The 18,788-nt window shown below is 44.2% G+C and overlaps 1 protein-coding gene across 1 annotated transcript in view; it reads left to right on the forward strand.

Annotated features, from left to right (window-relative positions):
* Positions 1-18,788, forward strand: part of RYR2 (ryanodine receptor 2) — a 450,374-nt gene that overhangs the window by 90,540 nt on the left and 341,046 nt on the right. The window contains exons 7-9 of the mRNA XM_036277752.1: positions 4,893-4,967; positions 8,540-8,618; positions 11,311-11,423. Of these exons, the coding sequence (XP_036133645.1) occupies positions 4,893-4,967; positions 8,540-8,618; positions 11,311-11,423 (267 nt within the window). The remainder of the gene's footprint in view (positions 1-4,892; positions 4,968-8,539; positions 8,619-11,310; positions 11,424-18,788) is intronic.

An 18,788-nucleotide genomic window follows, 5' to 3' on the forward strand; every position in this document is an offset into this window, starting at 1 on the left:
ATGATTCAACATCTTTTCACTTTTTTTCTAAATCCTCACCCGAGGACATTTTTCCATTTATCTTCAGATAGAGTGGGAGGAAGAAAGGGAGGGACAAAGAGAGAGAGAGAAAGAGAGAGAGAAGGAGAGAGACACATAGACTGGTTGCCTCCTACATGACCCCAACCAGGGCTGGGGACAGAGCCACAACCAAGGTACGTGCCCTTGACCGGAATCGAACCTGCGACTCTGGTCCATGGGCTGAGATTCTAACCACTGAGCCAAACCGGCCAGGGCTACCCCTTTTCATTTTTTAACTAATTGGAAAAACAGAAAGATTTAAAAAGGAAACAGACTGAAGAGCATAGAACACAAGGTCATGGCATTGAAGGAGGTATCGTGGAAAAGAGTTGAGAAGCAGAATATCATCATTTGGGACAAATGGTAGAAATATTTTGCTTCAGTTTTATGTACCTACTACTTTTCTCATGTAAAACTCACAAAATTTAATTTTTAGTTTCAAAGTAAAGAAACAGTGTGTAGGGAAATTTCCTGTATTCCGTTAATAAAGGGTTAATATAATTTAACATTTCCCCAAAAGAATATCATTTCAAAAGATACCAGCTCTGAAAAGTGTTAAATCAAAATTCTGGTGTAGAGTTAAGAGGCTGCTTAGAAGAAAAGGAAGCAGAGACCCTGTGCTGAGCTGCGTGTGCACCCAGGGCTCCAAACTGGGTGCCCAGGGTGCAGGTGGTGCCCAGGGGGATTTCCACACCTGCAGCGGAGGGTGGAGCTTGGCTGAGCAGAGGGTACCTGCATTCCGTTATGAGAATTTCAACCACTTCAAAGGAAAGGACGGCACATGTTATTCAGCTCACCTTTAGGTCATGATTTGCTTGGGTTTCATACCTGGAGGTGGTTGGCCTTCTGGAACCAGACAGACGCCTCCTGTGGTGGGAGCCCTTCCTGCTGTTGGTGCTACACTGATCTGCCACAGGCTGGTCCGCCCAGGAGACCTGGGCAGACCCATCACAAGGAAGTACAAGGGGCTGTCTTGACAATGACATTCAGCTGGCTGGTCAGACGTGTTTCTTTTGCGCTGAAGGCAGGTTTCTCATTAATCACGGGGTCACCCTGTGAGCCTCCTGTGATTGGCTGGTGAAGATAGCAGGGCCCTGCGGTGTCTCCTGCCAATGTTTTAATAAAAGTGTATAATGTGGATTTCTTTTAATTTCTTGTTAAATGGCATCAATAATTGGTTCTTTCTCCCTCCCTCTCTCCCTCCTTCCCTTCCCCTCCATCTAAAAAGATTAATGGGAAAATATCCTTGGGTGAGGATTAACAACAAAAAAACACAGAGCCAAAATAACCTCAAAACAATAAAACACAGAACCAGTAATTTCCATGTGTATATATCTCTTCGGTTGATCTGAGTACTATTCTGGTTTTATGTATTGTTATTTTTTTGGCTTTTTAATATATATTTTCAGCTTATGATAGAAAACCTCAAATATAGTTCCAATGATTCAATTTATCAACTCCCCACAGGATAACAGATGAATAAATTATGCTCCGTGACTATATATGGTTCTAAATAAATGTAAATGTAGGAGCATTTACATCAGAACTGTCGCTTACAACATGGATCCCCTAACTGGACATTTTGCCAAGATCCTAGAAAGCAGAGGTGTGGGGATGCCTAATACTAAATTAGTATTAAACTAGTTTGTGGAAAACTTGAGGTGAGGTTTGTTTAGAATACATATGGGATATCGCTTAGATTTTGTTTGAATGTATTCTGGACTTTTAAATCCATTTATAGGTCATGAGTTGGCTTTTAGATTATTGTGTAACATTGACCCTGTTAGTATTCTCAGGAGTAATGGGGCCAAACCCACCTACAGATCTCAAAAACAATTATTAAAAAATCAAATTTTACCTTTTATTAAATGATGCTTGACTCTAATACCAGAAATATTTAAAAGGAGGAGTTTGAACATGGTAGCTGTTATTTTCCCCTCTAAGAGGGGGCCCTCCCCTGGACCCCCATTATCTATGAGACGACAGTAGTGTGGCAGAGGCTGACGTCAGGATGTGCTTCTGCGGTGGCCACCAGGGTGGTGCCAGCCCGCCAAGGGCACCACGGGCTCAGCCGGTCTCAGGAGGGCCGCTGGGTGTGGTGGACCTACGCTGCATTTTCAGGGACAGATTGGGCCCAAGTCACATTTGGAAATGTAAGGACATGTAAGTCCCAGGTAATACTTCTACTGAAAGGACCTGGTAATCCTTCATAGAGTTGGAGGTATTGAGACATAAACACACAATTAGTTCTTCAACTTTCATTTTCTTTGCTGATAGTGCACAAGTAGTTTGAAGGAAATTACTTGGGCTTCAGTATATAATTGTTGAATGAATGACTAAGGCAAAAGAAACAGATTGTGAGTTTATCATGTACTATACTGTCATGTCTACTTCATGTAATATACTGTCAGACAGTAGACACTCATAAATATATATATATATAATTTTAATAAGACATTTCATCTACAGACATATCCAAAGATTGCCATTTCAACATGTAATTAGTATAAAACATTTTATTACTTTCTTGAATGTTAAACCTGCAAAATCGTGTATTTTACACTCATAGCCACTCCTGTGAATGAGTGAATGATCCACACCCCAGTGCCCTGCAGCCACCCCAGTGCCCTGAGCCATACCCCAGTGTCCTGCAGCCACCGCCAGTGCCCTGCAGCCACCCCAGTGCCCTGCAGACACACCCCAGTGCCCTGCAGACTCACCCCAGTGCCCTGCAGACACACCCCAGTGCCCTGAAGCCACCCCAGTGCCCTGCAGTCACACCCCAGTGCCCTGCAGACACACCTCAGTGCCCTGAAGCCACCCCAGTGCCCTGCAGACACACCCCAGTGCCCTGCAGACTCACCCCAGTGCCCTGCAGACACACCCCAGTGCCCTGCAGCCACGGCCCAGTGGATCCCCCCCTTTTTTATTTATTTATTTTTTATCCTCACCTGAGGACATTTTTGCATTTATCTTCAGACAGAGTGGAAAGGAGAGAGGGAGGAAGAGAGAGAGAGAAACATGAATGTGAGAGAGACACATTGACTGGTTGCCACCCACACGACCCAAACGACCCTAACCGGGGCCGGGGACAAACTACAACTGAGGTATGTCCCTTAGCGGGAACTGAACCCGGGTCTCTCTGGTCCACGGGCCGACGCTCTGACCGCTGAGCCAAACTGGCCAGGGCAGTTCCCTTTTCTCAGCATGTGGAAAGACAATTTTCCTTTTTTTTTTAAGAAGCAGTTTTAAAAATAATTTTAGTAACTTTTACTCTCCATTCTAAGAATGGTTCTGAGGCCTTCCTAGCACAACATCTAGAGTTATTTAAAAACCTATTTAGAATAACCTATTTAGATATATTGTTAGTAAAAAATATTTAATAGTATTGATATGAAAGTACTTACTCTACACTTCTTTTTTCTTAATTTTTAAAAAATTAATCTTTATTGTTGAAAAGATTACAGATGTCCCCCCCGTTTTTCCCCATTGACCCCCCTCCTGCTCTCACCCTCGCCTGCCCCTCACAGCACTGTGGTCCGTGCCCATTGGTTGTGCATATATGCGTGTCAGTTTATCTCCTCCTGACCCCTCACCTGCACCCCTTCCCTCTGGGGTTTGTCAGTCTGTTCCCTGTTTCCATGTCTCTGGTGTATATACGACTGAATAGCATCAGTCTCATCCTTAAAATCCTTACAGACCACCTCTTCCTTCAGAAAAAAGTGCAAACTCCTTAGCTTAGCTTTCTGTACCTCTGTGGTCTCACCCTGACCCAATTTTATGGGTCCTGTTCCGTTTGTGCAACCCACCGCTGCAGTCCATGGTCCCCTCCTCTTTCTAGCACCTGGGCTTGTAAACCATGAGCCCTTGACCCATCCTCCCCTCCCACCTGGACGGGCTCCCGCGGCAGCTTCCTACTTTTCCGATGTTCATTGAGTGCCCCAGCCGAGAGCTCAGGCCCTTGTCCTTGAGGAGGCCGCAGTCTGGGTCAGAAGAGAAAGGTGCTCACCTTGTGGAGTGATGAGGCCAGGTACCAGGACACCTGGGCTGCAGGGGCTCTGAGGGAGCAGCTAACTTTGAAGAAACCAGAGGAGGCCTCCTAGGAGAGGCAGCCGTGAACCTGGTTCTGCAACGCAGTTTGTAAGGTAGAGACGACCACAGGGAAGGGACGTGATGTTCAGAGACTGAGCAGGAAAGCAGTGTGGCAAATTCAGGGCAGGGGAAGGTACGGTGGGAGCGCGGGGTGGGCGAGGGCTCTGGAAAGGAGACTGTCGTCTGCACCTGTGCTAGTCAAAGTGTGGCCCCCAGAACAGCACCAGCAGCACCTGCGACACTTCAGAAATGAAGCTTCTCTGTGTCCAGCCCAGACCTGATAAGTCAGAATGTCAGGGGCAGGCCCGGGGTGTGTGTTTCACCAGCACCAGCTCCCGTTTGGGAACATTTCTCTAGTTCACGTAAAGGAATTTGGACTCGTTCCTCTAAGCAGTTGGGAGGGCTGAAAGGTTTTAAGCCTGTGGAGGATTTGATTGATTTTGTGTTTTTGGAAGACTCTTTCATTGAGATACAGTGGTGACCCAACAGCCGTGGTCCCTGCCCACTGCAGACGATAAGTAAGTGAATGAACAGCCCCACGCATGCTCAGTCCTGGCTGAAGTCAGCTCATGCTTCCAGAACGAGGTCACCTGCGCCCTCGGCGCTGCTCGTGGGGAGAGCTTCAGTCCACGTGGCTCTCTCCGCAGCACTCGGTGAGCCTCAACTTTTCCTGGAGAACGCGAGGACTTTCACTGACTTAGGTACGCTCACTGTTGGTTTTTCTTCTCCTCCCTGTCCAGACTGCCCAAGGCAGCGGCCACCGGACGCTCCTCTATGGACACGCCATCCTGCTGCGCCACTCCTACAGCGGCATGGTGAGTCGTCGGGGCTGGTCGGGGCTGGCGCTGCTGGCCCCGTGGCCGGGGGGGGGGGGAGTGCCGGGGGCGGGGGGAGTGCCGGGGGAGGGGGGGAGTGCTGGGGGGCGCCCCTGAGCTGCTGCACCCCGAGCTGGTGCGCCCCCGAGCTGGTGCGGCGAGCTGGTGCGGCCCCCGAGCTGGTGCGCCCCCGAGCTGGTGCGCCCCTGAGCTGGTGCGCCTGTGCTTTCATATCTGCCGGATCTGCTCTCGTTTGTGGGGTGACCTGGAAGCTCCTTCTGTCATCGGTGTGTGACTGCTGTCTTCCTCGCCTTACTTTTGCTAGACAAGTGTTAGCAGAAGTGTTAAGAGTGAAATAAGAAACATTTCTCATTTCTGATGTTGTTTTAAACTATTTATTAAAGAATTAAAGTATTTTTGCCTTGGCCGGTTTGGCTCAGCGGTAGAGCGTCGGCCTGCAGTCCAGAGAGACCCGGGTTCGGTTCCCGCTGGGGGCACGTGCCTCGGTTGCGGTTTGTCCCCGGCCCTGGTTGGGTTGTGTGGGTGGCAATCACTCGATGTGTCCCTTTCGCGTCGATGTTTCTCTCTCTCTCTCCCTCCCTCCAACTCTATCTGAACAAAAAAAAACACCAAACAAACAAACAAAAAAGAATTAAAGTATTTTTACTGAAAGATAATATTTAAAAATCTGCCTGTGAGTTGCACTGTTTCCCTGAATTTCTTTTCCTTCTTGAGAAAGGGTCTCTCTCTCCACACAGCTCCTCCTTGCACCCAGTCATCCCCGGGGCCACCGCGCCTGTCCGGCTGCTCACTCAGTTCACTGTATATATTTCTTATTCTTATATGTGTAAATATGTAAAACACATAAAAGTTTTATTCTGTTATTTAAAAACTTTATTAAATTATAAAAACAGTACATATTCATTCCATAAGATTTGGAAATTACAGAAGAAAAAAATCTTTTTGATCACATTCATGAGAGGAAACTGTTGGAGACTTTTTAAAAATTTTCAGTCGTTCTTAAATTTTTTATTTTTACATAATTGAGATCTTACTGCATAACCACATTTATATCCTGATTTGTTTTACATATTAGCACAGCTCAGGCATTATTTAAATTCCCCATCAACCTGATTTTTGTGATTCTATGGTAGTCCAGTATCTGGAAGTAAAATATAATTGATTTTTCCTTTTAAAAAGAAGGTAATCCCCAAAATATGTACACTGTCCCTGCACAGGAGACTTAGCATAGCCTCAATACCATTGCTCAAGAAAAAAACAAACAAAAAAACCCCACAAAAATTCTGTCAGTATCCACCATGAATATTGATGTGAAAGTCCAGTTAGTGAAATTCAAAAGTGAAAAAAAAAATTTAATAGGAATTTAATGAGAACTTAATGTTATTTCTTCTTTTTTTCTTTGATCCTCACCCGAGGACATTTTTCCATTTTTTGTTCAGATAGAGTGGGAGGGAGAGCGAGGAAGAGAGAGAGAGAGGAAAAAAAATCATCGACGTGAAAGGGACACATCGAGTGATTGCCACCCGCACGACCCATCCAGGTCCGGGGACAAACTGCAACCGAGGTACATGACCTTAGCGGGAACCGAACCCGGGTCTCTCTGAACCTCAGGCCAATGCTCTAACCGCTGAGCCAAATCAGCCAGGGCTTAATGTTATTTCTTTTAGTGTGCAAAATTGCCTAAATAGGTCAAGTGAGAAAAACTGTGATCGTCTTAATAGGTGCTGAGAAAGGTTTTGATAAAATTCAGCAAGATTTCTGATCAAAGTGAGTCCTTGGTGAGGAGGAAGAGGTCTCTGTCGGACCAGTAGGCAGCTTGCTTTTGTGAAACACTGAAGCCGTTGTTGGCAAAGCAAAAGTGAACAAATAAAGAAAAACAAGGGCAGGCTATCTTACGTGGATGGAAACCTTGGCTGACATAGCAAGATGTGAAATAAAGTAAAGGAAAACACTTCAATAAAGTGGCGGGATACAAGGCAGGTGGATGAAAGCAACCTGTTTGCAGGTAGCAGTCACACCAGAACTTCGTAGGCAGAATTCCATCTTCACTAGCAATCAAAGCTCGGACTGCATGAGATAATGAGCCTAAGAGTCTGGGTCAGAAAAGTGCTGGCAGTTAAGAGCCCAGACAAGGCCGGAGGCCCCAGGCTCAGGCTTGCTTCCCCACACGCTGCCCAGCCTTGGATACGCCGCTGAACCTCCTCAAGCCTGTACTTGCATCTGCAGATTCCATCTGCTCACTCTGTCGGTACCTCTAGCACCTGCTGAGAGCGAGGCACGGTTCTAGGTGCTGGACACAGCAGTAAACAGACCACGTCCTCGCCCTCGTGGAACTTAATTAACACTCCGTGCAGTAATTCTAGTACCTGCTTCACAGTGGCTGTGGGCATTAGAGGAGAGACTGTGTTAATAGTGACAGTGCCTAGTGCTGTAATATCATTGAGAAATAGTACAGAAGACTTTAATAGGGATCACTTTATGTTTTTACCTGAGAAGTCAGTATTGTAAAATTATTATTTTTTCTCAAATAAAATTAGACATTTAGTACTTTGAGATCAAAGTCCATAAACCGAAGAGACCTGTCTTGAGATGGGACTCACACTCCTCTGCTCGCCAAGAGCATGTGGGGACCCTCGAAGCATCTTTTCTATAACTGTGGGAGCTGGTGCTTTGCAGTCCGGAGACAGAATGGGGTCAGTTTCATTTTACATCCCAGGGCACCGACTGCCTAGGGTGCCACACGTCTGTCCCTGGTCATTTCATCTCCTGCCTCCTCGTACTCACAGACACCCACTGAGCTGGACCCTCTTCCACAGGGAGAACTGTCCCTGTGGCTCTGCAAGGTCTGGGTGTTCAGCCCGCAGCGTGGCCCCGGCCCTGTGGGCAGGGCTCTGGCCTTGCTGGCACCGCACTGGATTGGTGTAGATGATGTCTTGAGCTCATACACATTCATCTCTGTCTCCTCGTGGCTGTAACACTTAACAGGGTTTATGCGGTGGGTGGGGTGGAGGAATGGCCTGAGCAACCCTGAACTTCATGTTCAAGAATATCGAGGTTAGAACTTGTGGGCAGGGGAGACGGAAGGAGACGATGGTGGTGAGAGTCGGGTCACAGCACACACGTGCAGCCACGTGGTAAACCTCACCCAGGTCAGTCTGGGCGACTCTTCGAGAGTTCAAGTCCAAAGGTAAACTCACAGCTGGAAGGTAACGTGAGCAGTTTTCAGGTGTCCGTTAGGGAGAAGAGCTCGGGAGATCAGGCTGGACTCCTGCTTGTCATCGTGGCTGTCTCGTGAGGTGGGAGGTGTGCAAACATGCTCCTCCCTGAGACTCACCACAGCAACCTCTCCTCAGTCTCTGCGTGGCGCAGAGAGACCATTGCCACGTGCCTGTGCGTCCACGCGCGCTGTTCTCCCTCCCGGGGAACCGGGGCTTTGCTTACGCAGCTTCTAGACTGGACCCAGCGGAGGTGGCCCGATGCCTGGTTCTGTGTCCGCGTTATGCTGGGTGACCTGTAACTGTAGTGACATCTGCTGCTTCTCTGTCCCTCAGTATCTGTGCTGCCTGTCCACCTCCCGGTCTTCAGCGGATAAACTGGCCTTTGACGTGGGCTTGCAAGAGGACACGACAGGTGAGCCCGGGCCGAGGTCAAGCTGGGTCAGCAGCTGTGTGGGAAGAAGTCCTGAGGCATGTGAATGTTGTCTCGGAGGAGGAGGAGTGGACTGTTTTCAGTGCTTGGTGGTTTCATATAATTAGCTGGGTGATCAAACTAAACTTCAAGCCTTATTCTTCTGATAGATTTGATAGAAAAAACAGTACTTACTATGTGATTTACTGGCTGTTGACTATATCAATGTGCACTGGGTGGTTTATGAAGTATTACTGCACATCTTTATCATCTTCCAGCTTAAAAGATTTTTAAGTCTAAAATTGTAACATATGTAATGTCATCATTCAAACAAAAAGGTAGGAAATGGAAGTCTTCCTCATTTCTCTGTCCACAGGGCACTGACCTGCATGTTTATCCAAACAGACATGGATTTACAAAATTTTCAAACATAAATGTATATATTAACACATTTATTCTTTTGGAGAATCAAGATAGGAAAACATAAGCTTTATGTTTTTGTTCTTAATGCTTTGACTTTGCATTTCATATACTTCTGTATGATTTGACTTTGATCTTTTACAAAGAGCATGCATGATTTTTAGAATTAAAAATAAGTAGAAGACCAAAGAGAAAAAATAATGGAAGGAAATAGACCAACTCCTATTAAGCTGTTTCTTTCATGGGTAGGATCAAGCTGTTTTTCACACACTCTCTTCTTTTAAAAACACTTTCCCATAGGCTAACTTTTTCACAGACTACAAATGGGTAAAAATAGAGCTATATTTACCAACTTAATTTAGTTTGTTTTCTTGATTTTTTTTTTGTTCATCCTCACTCGAGGATATATTTTCCATTGATTTTTAAAGAGAGTAGAAGGGGCGGGTGGGAGAGAGAGATCATTGATTGGTTGCCTCCCAGGGTCGGGAATCAAACCTGTAACCCAGGTACATTCCCTTGACCAGGAATTGAACCTGGGACCCTTCGGTGCACAGGCCGACACGCTAACCACCGAGCATACCGGTCAGTGTTTTTTTTAGTAGACCAACACATTGCCTTGTACATAAAATTCCAAGAATCGCAGGCACCAAAAAGATAAACATATTATTATTTGTTTCAATTTATGTAGGCTTAGTGATTTCTCTGTATTTTTGCTAGTTTTTATAAAGTTTTCTCATTGTAGTTTATTTCAGCACACAATTACATGAAGAAGAGTCTTCCGTTCTCTCTTTCAAAAGAAGTGCTAGGCATGCAGGGTGTGTAAGTTGTCTCATGCATCGAGGTGACTACAAAGTAGCAACAGGCAGTCCCTGTCCGGCACCAGGAGCCCGTGTGCTACCGTTTCCCTGAGCTCTGGACTGCTTTGGAGGTTCTGGGTCCTTACTATATTTACCTTTGTCGTGTGCGGCCTTGATCAGAACTAAACTTACAGGTGGATGATGTTTTCCTCCTTGTTGATTGATGTTTCCCCAGCTGCTGAAGCGATGATGCACAGATAGTGCGTGCTTTCTAGATGTTTGAACGAACATCTTGCACCTCTGAAACTGAATGTAGTGAGTGAAGATAAGGACTTCTGCCAGGTGACATTCAAGTAAAACTGTAGTTTTGTCAGAAGAGCAGCCCGGGCACAGGTTACGGGTGGACTGTAAGCATGTGTAACGGTGTTAACTGGCTCGTTTACTCATTTATGCAAAATGAATTTTTACTGAGAGCCAGAGCATTACAACCAGAACTGCTGGTGTCTGGGGAAACTCCAGTGAGCGAAACATAAAAGGTCCGTGCTGTTAGGAACTTACATTCTGACGCTGGGGAATCGGAAAGAAAAAAATAAGTGCTAGGGAAAAGCAATGAAGCTGAGCAAAGGGAGAGAAGGCAAATTTTTAGATAACATATTACTAAAAATATTGCCATTTTTGGATAGAACTTGTATTTGTGCTTTAAAAGGAGCTACGGCCAGACTGAGGAATTGTGTGCTAATTTGTATCTTAGGTAACAGCACTGAAGAATCAAGAATGGGCATGTAGTTTGTGAGACTTAAGCATGACTTGTTCTAAAAGAAATCATTTGATTACACCCAGATATTTTTTATGTGTCTTTCTATAATAGGATTCTCTTTTATTTTACCCTTGGATTAATAGAAACGACCACATTGTAAAATTACAAAATAAATTAAGGCATAGGAGAGTAAAATTTAAAGTATAACAATTGCACCCATTTAAAATCTGCATGCCCAGAAAATGTCTTTAAATTGTTATGACATCACATCACAAAACCCCAAGTCTTCTTAAAAATCAACTGGCAAAAACTAGATGTTATTAGAGTATCATGAACAGTGTACTGACATGACTTTGTGAAGAATGAGGTCAGATCTGCATGACGGGTGAATTTGGCCTTATGTGAGCATAAGTATGAATACATTTTAAAGCAATTCTTAGTGGGGGTGAAGACACCAAACTTCTCAAAATGCCACAGCCAGTTCTGTGACAAGCTTTATGTTTCAGTATGTCTTATCCTAAGCTAGCCGGGCCTACTTCTTTTGATTTTCATGGTCTAAGAGATTAAGTCGCATTAAATTTCAAATTCCTAAAGGTGGTGTGAACAGGACACTTTTCTTTTCAGGACACTGACTGTGAAGACTTCGTTTTCCCCTCTCTAGTTCTGAGTCGCCGACAAGGCACGTGGATTTTACACTGAGCCTCTGTGTTGCTCCCCCCAGGTGAGGCCTGCTGGTGGACCATTCACCCCGCCTCCAAGCAGCGGTCCGAGGGCGAGAAGGTGCGCGTGGGCGACGACCTCATCTTAGTGAGTGTGTCCTCCGAAAGGTACTTGGTAAGTGTGCAAAACAGGGCACGGACTTGGTGAGGTGATAAGTAATAGGTCAATCAAACCACCTCTTTAGGGTTTAGACTGTGAATTATCCAGGAAATTGCTTAGAAACAAGCCTGTATCTCTGTTTGTTGAGATATAAAGAACTCCCCAGGTCGGGGAGGGAGGTGACATGGGAAGAGTGGCTGGCCAGGGCCATTGCGGCAGGCTGTCTGTGTGCCCTTGGTGGCATGTTCCACATTGCCACGCCCGTTCCTGGGTTTGGTCCTTCACAGTGCTCATGCAGTCTCATCAGGGATTCAGAACCTCGGGGACTCGATTCTGCACCCAGTGAGGGGGCTGTATGCGTGAGGTGGTGATTGCCGACTTGGATATTTGTGAAACAAAGGCTTATATGAGAAATACTTGCCATGTTAAGACAGGGGAAATAGACAAAACAAACATAAGTTGAGGTCTCTCATTGACATTGCATTATTTCAAAGGGCTGAAAATGGGAACATGAAGAAAAGTTTATTTTTAATCATTGAAGGTATTTTTTTTATTTAATTGAACTTGTTTAGTGAATTGTATTTTTGCTAGAGAATAATCAGTTGCAGATTGAAATCAATGGGAGAGTGAAGATGCCAGAGCAAATGATTATTCATATTATTATTATTATTATTGAACAACTCTTTGTTCCCATCAGCCCTATTTCCATTTTGTTTGAGAGTTTGAGCAGCTGCAGACTGCTCGGGGGTGGCTCTCAGTGGTGTGGCCAGGCTGGCCTGGCGGAGGGCACCTGTGCCTTCAGACCATCTGCCCCCCAGGGCACAGCAGCGAACTGGGCAAAATATTACTTTTATTTTGAGGTTGAAAAAGTGATTAAACAAATATAAAATGGGGTGTTGTAAAATTCACATGAATACCCACATACAAAGCCCACATGCCACGGCGGCTGATGACGCAGACACAGAGAACGCTGATGCTGTCAAACCCACGCGGGTTTGTGGACTGTGTTCCCACTGCCATAAATTACATCTCATTTGTGTGTGACTGACTTCCAGTTAAGTAAGTCGAAGGCACCTCTGCTCTGTTGACGTGGCGATAGGGTAGGTTTGGGGGTTTGCTCATGAACACAGTCCTAATGTTGCAACATTTCTCAGAAGAAGGGTTTTGTTTCACTTGCCTTGTGGGAGGTGTAGTGATGGGAGCAGGCAGGTGGTGACATCGCGCTTAGGGACCCGACGGGGCTGTTCCGGGCATCTGGTGTCCACAGCTGCGCCTCTGTCCTCCTGTCTGTGGGTGCTGGCAGGTGCCGTGTACAGTTCTGGGCAATGCCAGTGTGTCTGCTTGTCAGGTCAGCGTTTATTCAGCCCTGCTGTGCGCATGTGCTGTGGTGGATTTTGATCAACGTTTTGAGCTGCAGTTTTACTTAGGAACCGATAGCAGTAAATATAATTCATGCATCCTTTTCAGTATGTAAATTTTACACGTCTCATTTGATTTTGGCCTAACTGTGCGTGCTTTTGCTGTGTCACACGTACTCTGCACTGCACAGCAATTTATTTGACAGGGTGGCATCATCATGCACTGAACAAGTGGTGCACTTGGAATGTCCGGGGCTCCCAGCCTCCACTCTGCCGCTGAAGGCCTGAGATGGTCACTGCATGCCCTGAGTTCTGGCTTCCTTGCTTGAACAATGGTGACGGCTACACTGAGCACCGAGGTTTCCGTGATGGATTTGCATGTGCGTTGAATTAAAAAACACTCTACACAGAACAGCAATGGGCAGAATGCATGAGGTTTACTTTCTATTACCTTTGGGCCTAAATAAACCTCGTGATTACTTAAAAGTCACAAATAATTTTCAAGCTACATGTTAGCCCATTTATTTGTGCTCCTTTTCTGGTAACCTTTTATATAGAGCTACAAACAGTAGTCAACTGGATTGCTAAAATTGCACTTCCATTTGGTAATGACAGAGCTTTTAGTGTCATCAGTATGGTCTCAGCATAGAGGAGAAAAATAGGAGGGACTAAGGACACTTGACCTGTGGCCCTAAGAATTGGTGGAGAAACAAACCAAATTGGTGGAGAAACAAACCAAATGCACGTGGGACTGTGTTCAGAAACTCTTAGATGATAAATGCATAAATCAGTGTTACAGTTCAGGTTGGAGATGCTGGAGGAAATCCCTGTGGGAATAGGGATGGTCACTGTCATCTCACATTTCCACTGGGTGATTGGTAGTGAGCACACAGAGGGTTAGGTTGGTGGAGTCAAGGCCCTGTATGGTGCTTGGTAAGAAGGACCTAGGTAGAAAAAGGACTTAGAAATAGAGAGCTATCAGCTGGCCGAATCCACAGGGCTGTATGCACACACACACACACTCATACACACATGCACACACACACGGCCTGGTAAGTGTGAGCCTGAGCCAATAATGTGACCAATCAGAATCTCAGTTCCTTGTCTACTTGGGGGTAATAAGGGACCTAGCTTACAGGGATGTAAGAGGAGTAAAAGCTCTAAACCAAACAAGACTCTTAGCTATCTGTGAACAGCACATGTAAATATTGCTAAGTAAGTTGCTGGCATTATTTACCTGGGAGATTTATGCCTATTAAGAATGTTTAAGGAATCTGCAGATATTTAGGCAAAAAAAAGAAAGTTCGGGAGGCAGAAATGAAGGGGATATTACAGCTCATTTTATTTATTTATTTCAATTTTTAAAAATTGAAAATTTATTTTTATTGTTGAAAGTATTACAGGTATCCCCCTTTTCCCCACCACTGACCCTCTCCACCCACCCCCGCCCCCCACCTTCACCACACTATTGTCCATGTCCATGGGTTATGCGTAGATGCATGTAAGTTCTTTGGTGAATCTTCCTCCAACCCCAAGATTTGTCCTTATACTATGTTCAAACTCTGCTCACAGTTTTCTAGGAAGAAAGGGTCTTACCTCTAGAAGTCATTGTAAACCACTCATTCAAGTAATGCATTTTCTCATCTTGCTCTTTCATATTCTAATATGAAACAATGTTTTTATTCTCCTTTCAGAAATATCCAAGAGGAAAAAATTTCCCTCACCTGTATTGAAATAAGTTTTGCTTTTAGAGAGGCTTTAGCATCATAACTTGGCTGTTGTGAATAATGCTGCAGTAAACACAGAGGTGCATGTGTCTCCTTGAATTAGTACTTTTATTGTCTTTGGATAAATACCCAGAAGTGGAATTGCTGGATCCTATAGTAGTTCCATTTTTTTCCTATTTTTAATTTTTGAGGACCCTCCATACTGGTTTCCACCATTTTGCATTTCTACCAACAGACTGCACCAGGCTTCCCTTTGCTCCACATCCACGCCAGCGCTTGCTGTTTGTTGATTGATTGACGGTAGCCATGCGGACAGGTGTGAGATGATGTATCATTGTGGTTTTGATTTGTGTTTCCCCGATGATGAGTGATACTGGGCATTTTTTCATGTGACCTGTTGACCATTCGTATATCTTCTTTGGGAAAATGTCTATTTTAGTTAATTGGATTAATAACTAGATTTATTGTGGTCATTTTCTAATGTATATCGCTGTAGAATCACTGTTGTATACCTGAAATAGGATATTGCATGTTAATTATGACTCAGTAAAAAGAAGACTTTAAGTATAAGAGAAATATACTATTTAAAATAGAGGAAACATGGCCAAGTAGTTACTACTGATTGTAAATCTATTTCAAATCAAACACAATGAAGTGAAGCATACAAAACAATTTTTATTTGTGTCAGAAAGATGTAAACTTCAGTGTGTGCAGAGGTTTTTATTCCACAGATTGGATTGCTTGCATTGGAAACATTGATTTGTGACTAATTTTCTATTGATTAGTTCATCTGCGCAAACAGGTAGAGTTTCACGATCCATGCAGACACTGCCAAACAAACATCTGTCTGAAAAAAATGAGGAAAAGCCGATCCCTGCAATCTAAAGTGATGAAAAACGCTTGAGAGAAACCTCATCTGGGTTCATCAAAATTCACTGCCTTCCTCTACCCACCTCTGAACTTCCGATAAAAAACACAGGTGTTTTGACTGCATAAGTTGCTGAATGGCCTCAAGTTGCATAAAAATATTGATAACTAAGAAGACATAAATATTTATGTCATAAATGTTTTCAAATTGTGTATTGTATCAGCCAGTGTGTTTGCAGTTGATTTTCTTGAGCCCTTCCTGCTCTGTGACTCAAGTGACAGAGTGATCGAGATTGCATTTGGAAAGATCATCTGTGCCCCTTGATTTCTCTCAGAAGAAACATGAAGCCCGGGGCGGGGGGGGGATGTCTTACTTGTGTCCCAGGTGCTCGGTGATAATTTAGGCAGAGTGATGTACCTCCAGCACCCACATGCCTGACACTTCATAGGAGAGAAATAAATGGGTAAATAGTAAATGTATCAGAAAAGGGTTGAGTTCAGATATTCTTAAACTTCTCTGTGCCATGATCTTTGGGCTGTCTGTCCAGGCTTATTGATCCCTTGCTATCATGTTTTCAAATGCATAAAATAAATACTGGGGTGGACAAAAGTAGACTTACAGTTGTGTGTATGGAAAAGACATACAGGTTATAATTATCACAATACTTTATTAACTCAAAAGAGTATCACAGTGCAACTGTAAACCTACTTTGGCCCACCCCTGTACACAGGATTACAAAGGAAATGAAGGATCAAGGTGGAGTCCATGTTAAGAACTCCTGAGAGGTGATTTATGTCCTGTCTGTTGCTGAGGTTCTGTGCCTCTCTCTTGTCAGGTGTTCTTTGACACGATCCTCCGATGATTCATTTGTATGAGAACTTGAAGGTCACTAGCATAAGGTTCAAGGTGGTGTGAGGTAGCAGATGGTGCCCGAAGGCCAATGTCATTGTGGGAACTCTGGAGTGGTCACTATTTCCGCCTAAGGCCAACTTTCCTTCAACCTCTGACACCTCTTCTTGTGCTCCAAGGTCAACTCATATTAGCTTGAGTTAATTAATTGAACTGTCTGCATTCTGAGTATTTAATATTACAGGCCTAACTTGACCTTGGTCTTACTCATAGTTTCCTCTGCTGTTTAAGCAGGGAAACGAAATGGAAGCGTTTAAAAGCATTATGTGTAGAGAATCTCTTGAGGCGTCAACATTGTTTAGATAACTTACATGGTACAATGTTCTTAAGGACACTTTTGACTTTCTCCCACAGACTGAAATCTTTGAAATGTTATGGTTCTACCACATTTACTACTTTTTCTCTGCCCTTGGCTTGGTGCCACCTGCAGGCAGTCCTGTCTCAGTATGTGCTGTAAGCCCAGGACCACTTTCCACTGTCCCCTTGTACCTGTGTCTCTGCGCCTTTGGGTGCCACGTGGTTCCCCTTGTCTGACCTCTTAGAGAGCCAGGGAAGCCCAGGCCACTTCCATTTACGAGGTTTCTGGGTATTAAAAATGAAAATCTCCAAAGTGGTTTACAATAATTTTGGTATACGTAAACACTTAGCAAATTGACATCATTAATATGCACACCTAAATCCAGTGTAGGTCCAGATGTCTTTGGAAGCAACATCTCTAAGTATATGCATGTGAGTTCCAGGTTGATCCTACTGCCCCCTCAGCCCTTGTCCCCATGAAATCTGTGTCACCTGTGGAAATGCACCTGTCCTCCAGCTCTAGTGCAAGGACCTCTGTCCCAGTCGGGCTGGCCCAACAAGCTGTTCATTTTTCTCAATTCCTGTGGCACTTTGATTACAATTCACCCGCCAATTTTTAACAGTGACTGATAGCATTTTTGTGTATATCATTTTCCCTTCTAGATTCTAAGCACCCTCGGGGGGCAGAGGGGAGCGTCCCTAGAAATAGTTAGCACAATGCTTTATACATAGTGTGTTTAGTGAACCATGATGAATTAACAAATGGTGATAATCTATTTATTATAACATGACATGAGCTTTCACTTGAATTCAAAGGTAAATAGTCAACTGTTGGTGTTTGGATCACCTACTCAGGTCACTGAAATAGAGATATTTGTGGGATAAACTATTTTTTAGGTCTGTGCTACTTTGACTTGAAAGGCTTGGCTTCTGCCCATTCTTGTTTATTGAATACTTTTGCTAGATGCCAGGGCTACAGCTGTGAACCGGTTTCAGGCAGCTGACAAGACAGGAGGCGCACTGAAGGACCTTGTGTGGCGACTGCTACGAAGGAATAATATTTTTCTTGTTTCTAGAAGCAGAAGGCAAATGATTTATTTTTAAGTAGTTAAAGAATTTTAACAGTCAAGGAATCTCAGCTGGGATTATGCTTAAGAAGGATTTGCTGAGGTTCTAAAAGGGAAGCCAGCTGGTTGAGAGGAGGAGGTTGTTGCTAAGTCTGATCAATCAACTGGTAAACTTTAATTTTATTGATTGGAAAAATTATTGAGATTACATATATGTCTAAAATTTCTTACGTTTGTTTTGAAGAGAAAGGGAAACACCTATGTTTGCTGGTACCCAGAGGGTAGCATATTCAGGAAAAAGAGACACTCAGGGTGTTGGGGCCTGTCAGCTTTCTGCGATGCTCCCCCCCACCCCACCGCAGGGTCCGGCTCCTGGGAAAGGTCGGGTACAACGGAATCTTTGAAAGCGTAGGCCGTCATCTGTCATCAGCGTTGGAGATTGTTACAGAAACGTTACAGGAATGTTGGTGCTGTTTGTGAGAGGACCCCAAGAACATAGAGGTGGTGGTACTATGTTTGAAATTCTAGTAATCGAGACATTGGCTGTAAAATTCTAAAGTGGTTTCCTAATTTTGTTTTTCTCTACTTATAGTTTGAGAACTCATGTATTATGGCTCTTAAAAATATTAAATATGATATTTTAATACATATTTTGAAGGGAAATCTGCAATTTGTACTGTCTGAATTTCGGAGGAAATGTATAGTCCTGGTTTTAGATACCTCCTAGGAAGTATTGCCATCTACTGGCTATTGTGTCAAATTGCAGATAAAAGTTCTTAAAGGACCCTATAAAACCAAGACATTGGTCCTGTAGACTTCACCTACTTAATTGTCAAAAAACCATCACAGTGCGATACGTAGAAAATGTATTATAATTTTAATGGTAAGTACCCACTAGTTCATCAGTAGGCCTTAAAACAAAATAGTCTATTTTAATGAATAAATTTATTTTAGTGTAGTCCTGTGTGTTTTCTGATTCATGGCTTAAGTTAGTAACTCTTTGACTGAAAATGGAAAATACCTCGATCAGAAGAAACTCTTAGCTTTTCTACAAGCCTCTTCGTTTTGCGCGGCGGCGGTGGAGGCTGTGTGCAGTCTGCCAGGTGGGTTTGGGGCCGAAGCCGCCGCAGCCCCAGTGACGCCTTGTCCGCTTG

Source organism: Molossus molossus, unplaced genomic scaffold, assembly GCF_014108415.1.
Source record: "Molossus molossus isolate mMolMol1 unplaced genomic scaffold, mMolMol1.p scaffold_m16_p_23, whole genome shotgun sequence".
Taxonomy (NCBI): domain Eukaryota; kingdom Metazoa; phylum Chordata; class Mammalia; order Chiroptera; family Molossidae; genus Molossus; species Molossus molossus.